Source organism: Chlamydotis macqueenii, chromosome 23 (genome assembly GCF_036417535.1).
Source record: "Chlamydotis macqueenii isolate bChlMac1 chromosome 23, bChlMac1.mat, whole genome shotgun sequence".
Classification (NCBI taxonomy): domain Eukaryota; kingdom Metazoa; phylum Chordata; class Aves; order Otidiformes; family Otididae; genus Chlamydotis; species Chlamydotis macqueenii.
In genome coordinates, this window is record NC_141578.1 from 2,331,024 (window position 1) to 2,344,211 (window position 13,188).

Sequence of the window (13,188 nt, forward strand, 5' to 3'; positions counted from 1 at the left end):
AGGATGGTCATTTGCATATCTAAACTCATGGACTAACAGCTTCTGCAAGAGAATTAGTTTTAGGGAAAACTAGCATTTAACCCTGGCCAGCTAACCTAGAGATTTTGTTCCAGACAGCTTTAGGAAAAAGGCTGACTCCACAGAAAGCTGTCAGGGACTGCAGTTCCTTTTTTTGGGAGGGCAAAGCAGCACCAGGGCAACAACCACACAGGTCCTGACAGAGGAGCAGCAGGCTCCTCGTGCTATGGCACACCCTTTCTGGACATCTCTTCCCCTTCCACATTGCAGCATCTAAGTTATGGCCCATGCTAAGTCTGAGTAGAGTAGAAAACTAACTCAAAAGCCTTTGGTTTTAAAGGTGTTGCATCTTTTCTTACGGGGAATACAGTTAGTTCCTGTTGCCTCTTGTGACACCAGCTATAGAGCCTTGAAAAAATGTAGCTAACTAATCCTTCAGAAGAAGCTCAGGCACATTCTAGCCTTGTATTCTGGGGGAAAATGTGCACTGTTAGCTCTTCAATTTGCAATGCCTTAAGGACAAGAACTCATCTAACTATAGCATGATTATTTTATTCAGCTATCTTTCTCAGAAAAATTCTATCTCCTGGAATACCGACTATTTGCATATAGTTAATGAACGTACAGGGTTTAGACACTACCAAATGTCTTGATTAAAGAAGTTTATTCCAATTATTTAACAAGATTTACACTGCTACTGAAGAGGCAGTAAAATGGCAAACACTTGCAATTCACTTTTGTTGAGTTTAGTATTCTTCACCTTCATCTTCTCCATCCATTGAGTCTGTGCCCACTTCTTCATAATCCTTCTCAAGTGCAGCCAAATCTTCCCGAGCCTCCGAGAACTCCCCCTCCTCCATCCCCTCTCCAACATACCAGTGAACAAAGGCGCGTTTGGCATACATCAGATCAAACTTGTGGTCTAGACGTGCCCACGCCTCGGCAATGGCTGTAGTGTTGCTCAGCATGCACACTGCCCGCTGGACTTTGGCTAGGTCACCACCGGGAACCACTGTCGGTGGCTGGTAGTTGATGCCAACCTACACAAGAAGCAGAAGAGACCATGAGCTTTTGTAGCATTTGAGAGTGACTACAATCAAAAAAGTCAGACAGTAGTTGAATAAAATATTTCATTCCCAAGAAAAACAGCTCTGTGTAAGAACTTAAATCTCCACTTAAAACACAAATCCAGTACCTACAGAACATCTTCATGTGAAAATATACCTCATAAGCCCACAGCAGCGAATGAGAAGTCTGTTAAAACAATCACGCTGTAACTGAGACTTACCTTAAAGCCAGTAGGGCACCAGTCCACAAACTGGATTGTGCGCTTGGTTTTGATAGCAGCAATAGCAGCGTTGACATCCTTGGGGACGACATCCCCACGATACAGCATACAACAGGCCATGTACTTGCCATGGCGAGGGTCACACTTCACCATCTGATTGGATGGCTCAAAGCAAGCATTGGTTATCTCCGACACAGAGAGCTGCTCATGATAAGCTTTCTCTGCCGAAATAATTGGGGAATATGTTACCAACGGGAAGTGGATACGAGGGTAAGGCACCAAGTTAGTTTGAAATTCAGTAAGATCCACGTTTAAGGCACCATCGAATCTGAGGGAAGCAGTAATGGAAGAGACTATCTGACCAATGAGGCGATTGAGATTGGTGTAGGTCGGGCGTTCAATGTCCAGATTCCTACGGCAAATGTCATAGATGGCCTCATTGTCAACCATAAAGGCACAGTCGGAGTGTTCCAGAGTGGTGTGGGTAGTCAGGATGGAGTTGTACGGCTCAACAACGGCTGTCGAGACCTGTGGTGCAGGGTAGATGGCAAATTCCAATTTTGACTTTTTCCCATAGTCAACTGACAGACGTTCCATCAGCAGAGAAGTAAAACCTGAGCCAGTGCCTCCCCCAAAGCTGTGGAAAATCAGGAAACCCTGCAAGCCAGTGCATTGGTCAGACTGAAAGAGAAAATACATGTGTTAAAGCAGTTGTGCAGACATTAAGAATCCCAAAGCAAGCTCAAGACAGATAACGCTGAATTCTGGCACATACAGTTCACATTTCAGGAGGGTAATACTGAATCTGATTCATCCACTGATAGAAGGAACTGCCCCATAAAAGCCATTGTATTCTTGGCTATTTTAACCCCCCTACATATTGGAGAGTGACCTCTCCACTTCAAATTACTACCTCAAAACTTCCCCTACCCCTAATTCTCAAGCCAAGGCCACTAACAATGATGAAAAACAGTAATATTTAAAGAATTACAGACCATCTACCCTTTATACTGAATTGACATTCTCTACCTGCACAAAAATGGAGTAATTCTGTCCCAGAACTATTGCTATAATCCTGTAGGAGTTGCAGGCACGTAACTCAGTTCAGGGAAGTGAGCTGTCAAAATGTATTATGCTGCCATTCCAGTTTAGTGTTCTCAGATGAAGAAATTAGACTGCCTTGTCCTCAGAAAGAAGTGCCACATGATGCTTCGCTTGATTCCCAACACTGACAGGGACTTCCAACAGCTTGTAAAAAGAAATTACAGCCATATTTTTCAGGTCAAAGTACAGCCTGCTGCAAACTTATCTTAGCTTTAATTAGAGACAGTGGCAGCCAAGTGTTGAGAATAATACCAGTTTTGATCTGCACGAGGTACACTTTTCAGTAAGATTCATTTAGCGTTCTGTATTAAAGCACCAGCGGTTTACCCTAGATTTTTTTTGTACAATGAGAATTCCTTACCTTTGTGACACAGATTTGGTGAAGTGCATGCTAGGCAGCCCTAAAAAGGGAACTCTAACCCTCTAAGCTGATATCTTCATGAATTTACGACATGATCAAAGTACTAGGGAGTCTGAAACATTCCAACATACTGATATTTATTCCTTTTCTACTGTTGTGACTATAAAATTAATTCAGAAATTATAACAGCAGGAAATGCAAACAGAAGTTTAAGCTACAAAAGCAAACACTCCTGTTTAAACTTCCTTGCAAGAGTTCCTGCTGGAATGGGTCTCTAGTTGGAACTATGCAAATAGGAATTCTTAGTCCTGGCTTTCTGAATTTCAACATAAAACTAAAGTTTTGGGCATCTCATCAACATTTTAGGCCACTTGAAAGTCATGCCTGACAGGAATAATCCAACCATTCTCAGCTGGCTAAGAATGAAAACAGATGCAAACTAAGCCACAGATTCTCCTACTATGGAATAAATTGAAGCACAATTTATAGGTCTCTATTTTTGACAACCTGATTTCCAAGTTCTGTAAAACAGGATAAAGATGTTTGAGAGCCTTCAGTGAAGAGAAGTCTTACCAGTTTCCTGATACGCTCTAGAACTAGATCAATTATCTCCTTCCCAACTGTGTAATGACCTCGAGCATAGTTATTTGCAGCATCTTCTTTACCAGATATCAATTGTTCAGGATGAAATAGTTGCTTGTATGTCCCGTTCCTAACTTCATCTGGGGAGACAAAATGAATATTATTTATAATTAGCTAGTTTTCTATGTAGACCAGGTTTTTGAAACTTCTGAAGGTGTCTAGAATAAGGTACCTAAACTCTTACAGATAGAAAGCAGCTTGATTTCTACCTATCAGTAGGTGACAATACTTAGTACAGTCTAAATGTTGAATACCCAAAAAAATGGAGTTACTGCCTATGAAACTGTCCCTTTTTACACATAAGTTTAAATTTTTGACCTGCCAGAGCAATTTAAAAGCTGACTGTACCAGCAGAATAATTCTTCCACACTTTAAGACAACTTAAGGCCCACTTTGCAGACCATCACCTGAAATACTGGTTCCCCCTCTTATTTTCAAAGCCCTCCAGGATGTTGCCTTATTGCTTCTGCAGCTGTGGGCAGAGCCTACACTGCTTGCTTGTCCCCTTCGTTGTACTTTCTGCCAAGGTAGAGATATTCAGCTATTCAAATACTGAGCTGTAAGCTCCAGCACAAATGGCTGTGTTACAAAAAGAACCTGTGCAAATGAATACGCAGCATCCCCCACCAGCCACAGATTTGGAGAATCTGAGTTATCTCCACTAGTTGTCAGAAAATCGTACTTACAGCTACAAGGCTAAAGCTCTGGTCTACCGCAAAGGTACAAAGACACTCATCATAGCTTTGCCCTGGTTTATCTCAAGCCGTTCTTGAGTTGTACACTAATGCAGTATTGCATCCTTTAATTAAAATCAGGTGGAAAGCAAAGAGCTCTCCAATGATCAGTCATTGGACTATTAAAGTGTGCTGGAATAAAGCATTTAAGCATTTAGAGGACACCTAAACCAAGCTTTCCCCTGGACATGCTATTCTTCATGTTTTTAAGTCTATCTGGGGTAGATTTTTAAAGACACTTGTGTTGAATTCCCAGACATGCAACTGCCCTATTTCTTGGTGGAAAGTTTGATGGTTATTTTACCACATCCACAGACCTAGTGTATATGTACAGCAGCTCTGCTGCTTTCACCAAGAGCAGCACTGATCTGGAAGCTCCAGAAATCCCTGGCGTACACACACAGCAGCTACAGAGCTGCTGTATGCACAATAAAGGTTTGGTTGTTTTCATAAACACAGTGCAGAGGGACATGCTGCATGAATGTGAAGAGTCATGCTAGCCCCGCCCAGGAAACTGGATTAATTTTCACATAAGCAGGGCAGCAATAAAGGAAGAAGGCTAGCTCCTAGAAAGGCACAATGTAACCTTTAACAGAAAACCAACTTTTTTTTACGATTTCCAAGCATTTCATATGACAGCCTGTTGCCCATCTCCCCGTACTACACTTGCATCATTAACAAGCGCTGGAACACTACCTCTACCATTTGTCCCAAGACTCACCAGCTACTCATCCCCAGAGGCAAGGTGAGAGCTTTGCCACCTGCTCTCCCTCACCTCATTTCTGAGCCTTTTCTGGTTGCCGAGAGCCACCACCTGGCCAGCAGCAGAGGAAGCAACAGCCAGGAGGCTCAAGAAAACAGAGCCAGACCTGCAGCAGCTCATGGAGCTATAAGCATATAAGTGCTTCGGCCCATTTCAAAGTTAACAGTCCAGCACTCCCACCTTTGATGTCTCCAACAGCCTTCTGCTCTCCTGCAGAAGTTAATTCTCCTGTATTAGCCACAGAAAGTGGTTTGGCGTGTTACAATGAAAACAAGTTACAAGAGACCCACAGTTTGAGTAAGAGTAGCCTAAGCCTTTCACTCATCTCCCCTTCCCAACCCCGTGTATTGCAGAAAGATAAACACAGCAACTGCACAAGCACACAGACCTTCTCTTCTACGAGAGCCCCAAATCTCAGCCACAAAACCAGCTCCAGTAGAATTACTTCAGGCACACACATTGGTGAGAGCAAAAACAAGATTCATGACACAAAGAACAAGGGTCTTGTGAAGCTGGGGAGCTCACACTGGGCTGGCAGCGTAGCCGGTGCCTCAGATTGCGGGATCAGTTAGCAGCTGATGCACGGGATCACACCTGAACGCTAAGAGCCAGTGCTGACAGAGCTGGGGACACAACTGATTTTTCAGGAAAGAAGTGGACAGCAAAGGCAGCAGGAAGTTGGAGTGCATGTTTGGAAGTCCCTGAATTTAAGCTAGCAATTGAGACTCATTTCTGCAAGCACTATTCAAGCTAGAGAAAGTACAAGATTGTTTTGGGAAAGCATAGGAATCATTCCAGTGTACAAGAGATCTGCTTAATGCTACATAGCACATCTTTTTAGAAGGTTCCTGTTGACTGCTGTGCACATTATGCCATATTGTTTTAAGAGGTTATAACTAGTTCCTTGTATAGCAAAAGCAAGAGGCATGTTCAGAAGACCCATTTAATTCCACAGGCTGGCAGAAAGTAATATTTACATTCTTTAGAGCTCCAGAGCGCACATTTGCCAGTCTCAATGAACATAAAACCAAGCATTTTCCATCACTCAGAAAATGCAGGCGAGCTTTACATAGTGAAAATGTAAAGCCTCAAAGCATTTTGCAGGACTAGAGGAATGGATCCCTTCAGCAAAAAAAAAAGTGTAAGCGAAATCAAATCCTACAGCATGCTCCACAGCCCCTCGCACAGGTCACTGTATTTACCTATTACTGCTGGTTCAAGGTCCACAAACACAGCACGAGGGACATGTTTGCCTGCACCGGTCTCACTGAAGAATGTGTTGAAGGAGTCATCACCTCCACCGATGGTTTTATCGCTTGGCATGGTACCGTTGGGCTGGATGCCATGCTCCAGGCAGTAGAGCTCCCAGCACGCATTGCCGATCTGCACTCCAGCTTGACCAACATGGACTGAGATGCACTCACGCTGTGCGGAGAGAAAAGATTGGATCACTCAGCAGAAACAGCAGTTTCCTTGTTTAGAAAACATTCAGCACACACAGCTTGAACTCCCATACTGCAAAGCTATTAAAACATGGGCCTTATTGTCTTGGTGTTAGGGGCATTTGGCACAAAATACAACAGAATACAGAAGCCTCTTTCAGTCATCATCCACCTCCACCTAACCATTCTATGATTTTTTTACAAACTCATTACTCCTTGTTGTTCCTATCCTCAACCAGACAGGAAGAGTTTGACTCTTCCAAATCATTCAGCCAACGCTTGTCTTCATACCAAACAGTGAACATTTAGAAAAACCAATGACACCACCTATCACTGGCCTAAGTGCCCAGAAAAGCTTCACCCCCCGAACTCCAGCCCCAGGAGCCACAAAAGCACAGCCACCAGAGGGAGCAAAACCTTCCACAAGATCCAGGGCCATTTTGTTTAATAGAGCTAAAATCAGAAAAAAAAACCCAAACATTCTCCTGATCACTTTAGGGAACTTCATCATTCTGTAGAAAGTCTTTGCTTAACAAAACCCTCGATATCGCTTCACAAATATGGAACATTAGACCTCACATCACACTGCTGTATGCAAAGCACTGAACTCCTTAACACTAGACAAAATTCTCTCATTTAAGCTGTGTAGAAAATAGTTCATGTCAGCAAAAAGATCTATTATACCAGTTTATGGATTCCCAAGTTGCCTTTGACGTCCAGAACATAAACCCAGCTTCCTTAATATTTCAGCAGAGGGTTTTGAGTATTAGAAGCCAAACCACAATGGAACCATCTCCAAACTCCTGATTCATCTGCAGCACTTTACATTTAACTTCTAGTTGTGAGAGAGAGAGTTAAACATATTCTAGAAGAGCCTGCATATAGGACAGTTTTGAATAACTGTCACATTTAACTACATTCAGATCTTATGATTGGATGATACAATTAATTCGTCCCCTAGAATTCCAGGATAAGCAAGACCTGGAGCTGCCTAGTCCACATCAATAGTCAGTGTAGGAAAGCAGAAGCACAGTCCTTTTGATTTCCTTGGGAAACCCAAGAAATTAAAATCTATTTGCCAAAAAAACCCATCACCTGTTCTCAACCACAGCACTGAACAGCTGAGAACTGTTGCTGTTCAGCTCCCCATCCAAGCTGTGTATTCAGATATACAGCTTCCCAAAGACTAATCCACATCCTCTCTGCAACCAGCCTCACTCAAAGCTGCTGCCGCAGCACTGCTCCTCTCCAAGGCCATTGCTCCATCACTCTCCAGGCCGAAGCACTGAGCCCAGCAAGGTACTGCAGTGGTAGAGGACAGCCAACCTACACACTGTAAGAAGAGTGAGATGAAAAGCAGCTTCAGCATGCGGCCTAAAATACACCACCGCTTCAGTCTGGATCCTCATCTGTATTGAGGTCCTATCGGTGATCCCAGCTTTGCTCGTGAAGCTCCTAAGCAGCTGGGGAAGGTCATTGAAAGGAAGTGTGTAGGGACTCGCATGCCCAAGCGGGGTGAATGCATGGAAGACATCAGACTATAGATCAGCTTTCCAGCATCACTACTTCAAACTACACAAAGCAACAACAATCATGTTCCAAAGAGAAAAGTTAAGTCTTTGAAAGTACAACTTGGGCAACTCAGCCACTGACCAGGTCCTCCAGGCACCATGTTAAACACATGGCATGTTTACTTTGCTGAAGTTGAGCACATGGGGCAGAGAAACTCCATGCATCAGTAAAAAGAAGCAATTAACCAAGAAGCAGCCCTCCTGAAAAGACCCTGGGGTCTTTTCTCCACAGAAACCATCCTGAATGTTCAACAGGGCACTCTCATCCTCAACAAGGCAAACAATGTGCCAGGCTACAAAAGGAGACACAGGGCCAGCACCAAGTCTCTCCTCTGCTCTGCGGGAGGGTGTGTGTCACATGTTAGGAGGATGCTGAGAGATCCGAGTTGGGTGTTAGGAAAAGCTTCCCCAGTAGAGTGGTGCAGCCCTGGAACTGGTCAGAGACACAGGAAGGGATCTCCATCCTTGAGATTTGCAGAACTTGGCAAGACAGTCAGTCACAAAAATCTGGCCTGGTGCTGCTGTCAGCCCTGATTTGAGAGGTTTCTTTCAACTGCTTTCCTGCAATTCTACCAAGTACGTTAAGTAGGATGTGGCTATTTAATGAAATACAAATCCTTGTGAGACACTACGAGTGCCTGTTTTACTCTGCAGCCTTTTCACAGCAGAAGTCTTACAGTATAACAGAGCAAAATCTGAGCCTTGAAAGTATAATCTTCAAGACAAGCAAGAGAACTGTTACACTCATTGCAATTCGGGGTCTTTACATATCACTGATGGAAGTTTCAGGGGTAACAAGGTTTAAATGTGTACTACAAACAGTACTGTTAAGTGCTGTATTCAAGCCACAAGTTAGGATCATTAAATAGTTAACACTGAATGCTCTCCCACACTTACATACGCTATTTTCAAGCACAGAACCCATTTCAGCGAAAAATCCCAGATACTTTTCCCAGCCTTGAACCTCTCCAGTTTCTATTACCTCTATCTCCTTTTGCTATATGACATGCCCCAGCTTAAGAGCACTGGCTTGTCTTCCGTAACTGCGCTTTCAGCAGTTGTAGACTGCTACTAGTTGGCCCCTTGCTGTACTCTTTGCCAGGCTGAAGAAGCCCAGCTCTCTCCAGCTGGACTGGTGGACCATACCCTAGGTTCCAGGTGCTCTCCAGCACAGTACTTCAGTACACCCTCATCTGTGTGAAGCTGATGGAAAGCCAAGTTTCATGAGAATGGCTGTACCAGCTCAGACCAAGCCCAACAACACATCACAATTGCAGAGGTGAGGCATTGCATTCACACTCTTGATTTGACTTAATTAAAAAAAGAGACCATAAAGGGCCCCCCACAGAAGAGTGACAAGAAAAGGACTTTGATACATCTCTGCAATATTCTGCTAGCTTCTAACCATTTCAGTGCAACAAGTGTTTCCTATGCATTCACAATCCTACAGAAGCAGTCTGCTACATTTTAAAAATCCATGTAACCGTCTGACATCCACGATCTTACTTCAAAAAGATATCTACCAGGCAAACACTCACATGGAGAAGGGCCTCCTGCTTGTCCAAGACTCCAGCTGACAGCTCCCACTTGTGCTGCACAGCTCAACCGCTGAACTCTGTCCTCTCTATGATGTCCCAGCCCTTTACCATACCTTTTAAATATCCCCTCAAGGCTGACTCTTAACAAGATCATTCCACCTCAGCTTTATTACCCAGCCTCACAAAGTCCTTCAGGAAGTCTCCACCACCAGCCCATTCCCTGCCCTCCCCAAACCACCCCGCACCACAGCTGGCACCTGACTCAGGCGAGGGCAAGGACCAGGAGAGAAGCAGCAACCTGCACTTCCAGAACACCCACACCCCCCAAGAAAGCCCCCCCCGCCCCCATTTTTATATTCAACAGGTACCCGTAGAGGCCCCCCAGCAGCTCACCCCCCTCACCGCGGTGCGCGGGCTGGACGCCTCGACCCGTCCTGCTCCGGGGGCCCGGGGAGATGCGGGCCCCGGCTCCCCGCTGCTGCGGAGGGCCCGGGCGGGAGCCACCACCTCAGAGCCGGCCGGGGGCTGAGGGTCCCGCCAACACCGGGGAGAGCCTCCCCGCCGCGGGCCGCCATGTTCTCGGAAGAGCCGCCACCATTTTGGGATGAGGCCGCGCGGCGGGACGCGGCACCGCGAAGGCCCATCGGGGCAGCGGGGCCCGCCGGTGACCACGGCCCGGCGCGGAGCCCGTCCCGCCCGGCCGCGGGCTCTGCGGGCCGGGGAGGACCCGCGCTTCCCGCTGCTCACGGGCGGGGCCTCCCCGCACCCCCCCACACCGCCTCAGAGTGCGGAGAGGCGCCGGGAACCCCCCCGCCCCAGCCCCCCTGCTCACCATGGCTCGGGCCGGCGGCGGGCAGCGCTGGGAGCGGCAGACGCGCAACGGGTCTGGGCAGCACCTCAAAAGCGGCGGCCCTTCCCGGGCACACCTTATATAGGGAGGAGGGCGGGGCGGATGGCTCCCCGCTCCTTGCTCATTGGCTATGCGTCGCTCGGAGGCGTAACCTCCTCGCAGCGCTATTGGGTGTCTGCGTGTCGAGACTGTCCGCTCTCCCAATCGGAGTCCGACAGTGGCGGCATGGAATGCGCCCTGCTGTGCGCCATTGGACTGCAGATATGAATTTCACTTTCCTGCGCTAGCTATTGGTTGATTCGTAACCAGGGGCGGGGGAGAAGGCGGGGCTTAGTCTTCCCGCCAACGGAGGCTGGCGCCTCCCTCCTCGGACTTGCTGTGGGGCTCTGCTGCGGCGCTCGCCGGTCCCTTGGCGGGCGGTGCGGGCCCGGGGCGGGGATCGCTGTCCCCGCAGCCAGCAGCCGGTGCGGAGCAGAGAGGAGAGCGGTTTTGCCCAGCCGAGGGGCCTGGGCCTGCTGTTGGCTGGAGGCAGGCGCGGTGGTCAGCGCTGGCACTGGCGGGAGAGGCCTGAGGCGGGCGGAGCCCGGGGGAGCCCAGAGCCGGGCCGCGGCTGCCCTGAGAAGGAGCCCCGAGAGCCGGGCTTCGCCGAGCGGCTGCTCTCGGCCTCCCACCCGAGGGGCTCCTGGGCCCGGCGGTGCACACTGAGTCCAGTTCAAGCAGCGAGTGAAACGGCCAGGCCGTGAGGCAAAGGCCGGGCTCCCAGCACGGACGCGTAAAGACCCCGGGCCTGCAGGCAGGCTCTGGGGGAGTGCTCCTCTCTGAGGGTGGAAGAGCGAGATCTGGGCAAATCTTCATATTTTCCTCCTGTGGAGGGAGGAGACAGCTCCATTGCACGGTCAGGGGGCAAAGCAGTGCTTGTCCTGACCGTTCCCAGAATAAATAGTCACGCAATGGAAAGGATTTAAAGCCAAAGGACCAGATCTGGAAAGCCATGTAGATCCTAGTGAAATCAGTACCTTGGAGTTTAAACGCCCCAGTTCAAGCTGGGTGTTTAGACAGGAAGCGTAAAAACCCTGTGGTGTGTCCTAAGGGTTATAGTAATAGAAATATTAATGTGATTGCCAAACATACTTCTTGGGTGGAAAGCTGCTGTAGCGTACGCACCTAAAGTTTGATAACTGGAGCGCCATCCTTTCAAGGGAAGCACGAGCATCAGTTTCAGGAAATCACTTCTTCCCCTGCTGAGCTCAGCTTTTGCTGGCAGGATAGGTACGTGAAACAATTTTAAACTACATCATGTTTTCCTCTTCCTGTCTAGATATCCATTCCTGTGAGCAGCCGAAACAAAAGTGATACTTTTGAAGCCAGTGTGGTGGAGTCCTGTCAGGCTGCGTCTGCAGTCAGCTGGAACGAGTGGTGGGAAGTGATGAACTCCCTCACGCCTACAACTAAAGCCTGCAGAGGATGCTGCTATTGCTATTATCAATTTCATTGTGATTGTTTCAACATGGGGGTGTGTAAATGAAACCTGCGTGGGTGCACGCTCAGAATTCCTGACAGAGAAGGAAGGCAAATGTCCCCCAGAAAGCAAGGGTCAGGGGATTGAGAGAGAAGGACAGAGTTGGAGGAAGGGGAAAAAAATACACAAATAATATTGATATACTTGTTTTTCCAAAGAATTAGGCAAAATGTAATGCGTAGCTGAAAAACAGATAAGATATAAAAGAGTCCTAAGCTCGCTGTATTAGGAGAATTCGGCTGTCTCCACACCGGAGAGAGGTTGACTAGGGCTCGAGGGATGGTTGGGGGTGATCGCACACGCAAGTACCTATATTAAGAAGCAAGTTTCAGCAGGATCAAGCTCTTCCTGCTCCTGTTCACTGAGTACACTGTGAGTGTTGAACAGAAAACTTCCTTTGAACCATAAGCTGTGTGGCTAAGCCCCCCATCAGGGGAGTACGTACAGTTTTGCAATTAGTCTTCTAAAAATAAGTCTTCTCTGCTTTTATGTAATCTAATCCTCAACAAGCACAAAGGATTTGCTTAGTGCTATCAGGCTGGTATATATTTGAAGAACCCAATCAACATCAAACTTGTAGTAACGCCCGCCCCTGTTCCAGCTACCCTCTTTAATATGCTCCAGTCAGCCCTGCGACCTGAAAGAACTTGTCTTTCTGTTTTTTCATCTCCTTTGTTTTATGCTAATTGCTTAGCCTAACTTTGCTGGGGTTTGACCTTGGCTGCAAATGCCTTTAGCTCAGACAGGCTCTTTAGCAAAGCTGTGTGGTAAAGAAGAGCAGGACAGTTCCAGTTGTCTGAGACAGGCAGAACCGAAATCCGCAGCTGTAGCTGTTCATGCTCACACGGGAGGGATCACTCTTGAAGTGATCATGAGCCATCATAGCAATTAGTAATGGAAGATGAAAGAGGAAAATAGCTACACAATTTTAGTTCCTTTTGGAGAAAAAAAAAAGGCAGTTAAATGGTCTTTTCTTTTTTTTTTTTTCTCCTCTTATCTTCTGTTGCACTTTTCTCAGTTGGAAACAAAAATATCAGCACCACATGACTGATCCTTTGCAAACTCAGCTTTAAGAATCCTTTTCCTGCAGGATAAAAAAGAAAATAGGCCAGATTGGATTTCATTCTTCCACATGTTGCAATTATATTACAAATAGTTCAGTGTTCTCTTTTTTTTTCCCCTTCTCCTCAAAGCCTCCCATTGTTGGCATCAGGTGAATCTGCGAGAATTTCATGCATTCCTTCAAAAAGATATAGTTGGTTCTGCTCTTCCAAATTACCAAGGAAGTCCTCAACCTAGGAGCAAAGTTTGACCTAAGCTCTAAAACCTATAGAAAATAAGTACCTATAATGATTTTT

General features: G+C 46.7%; 1 protein-coding gene across 2 annotated transcripts; it reads right to left on the reverse strand.

The window, feature by feature from the left end:
• Positions 1-663: 663 nt before the first annotated feature.
• On the reverse strand, positions 664-10,362 carry LOC104482654 (tubulin alpha-1C chain). Of its 2 annotated transcripts, none has more exons than XM_086765675.1 (5): positions 10,294-10,362; positions 6,113-6,335; positions 3,345-3,493; positions 1,307-1,987; positions 664-1,058 (listed from the first exon to the last, which is right to left on the reverse strand). In XM_086765675.1, exons 1-5 carry the CDS (start codon positions 10,294-10,296, stop codon positions 765-767), a joined length of 1,350 nt encoding a protein of 449 aa, XP_086621801.1. In that variant the 5' UTR covers positions 10,297-10,362; the 3' UTR covers positions 664-764. The 2 variants fall into 2 exon arrangements, with proteins under 2 accessions (XP_086621801.1, XP_086621802.1); XM_086765676.1 differs by lacking the exon at positions 10,294-10,362 and adding an exon at positions 9,864-9,991.
• Positions 10,363-13,188: the final 2,826 nt, after the last annotated feature.

What these genes read in the sequence shown, in the direction of transcription:
- LOC104482654 (XM_086765675.1), bottom strand. An exon ending in CCTTGAACCAGCAGTAATAG is followed by an intron (nt 3,494 to 6,112) that starts GTAAATACAGTG and finishes TTGTCTCCCCAG; the next exon opens with ATGAAGTTAGGAACGGGACA. An exon ending in TAGAGCGTATCAGGAAACTG is followed by an intron (nt 1,988 to 3,344) that starts GTAAGACTTCTC and finishes TTTCTCTTTCAG; the next exon opens with TCTGACCAATGCACTGGCTT.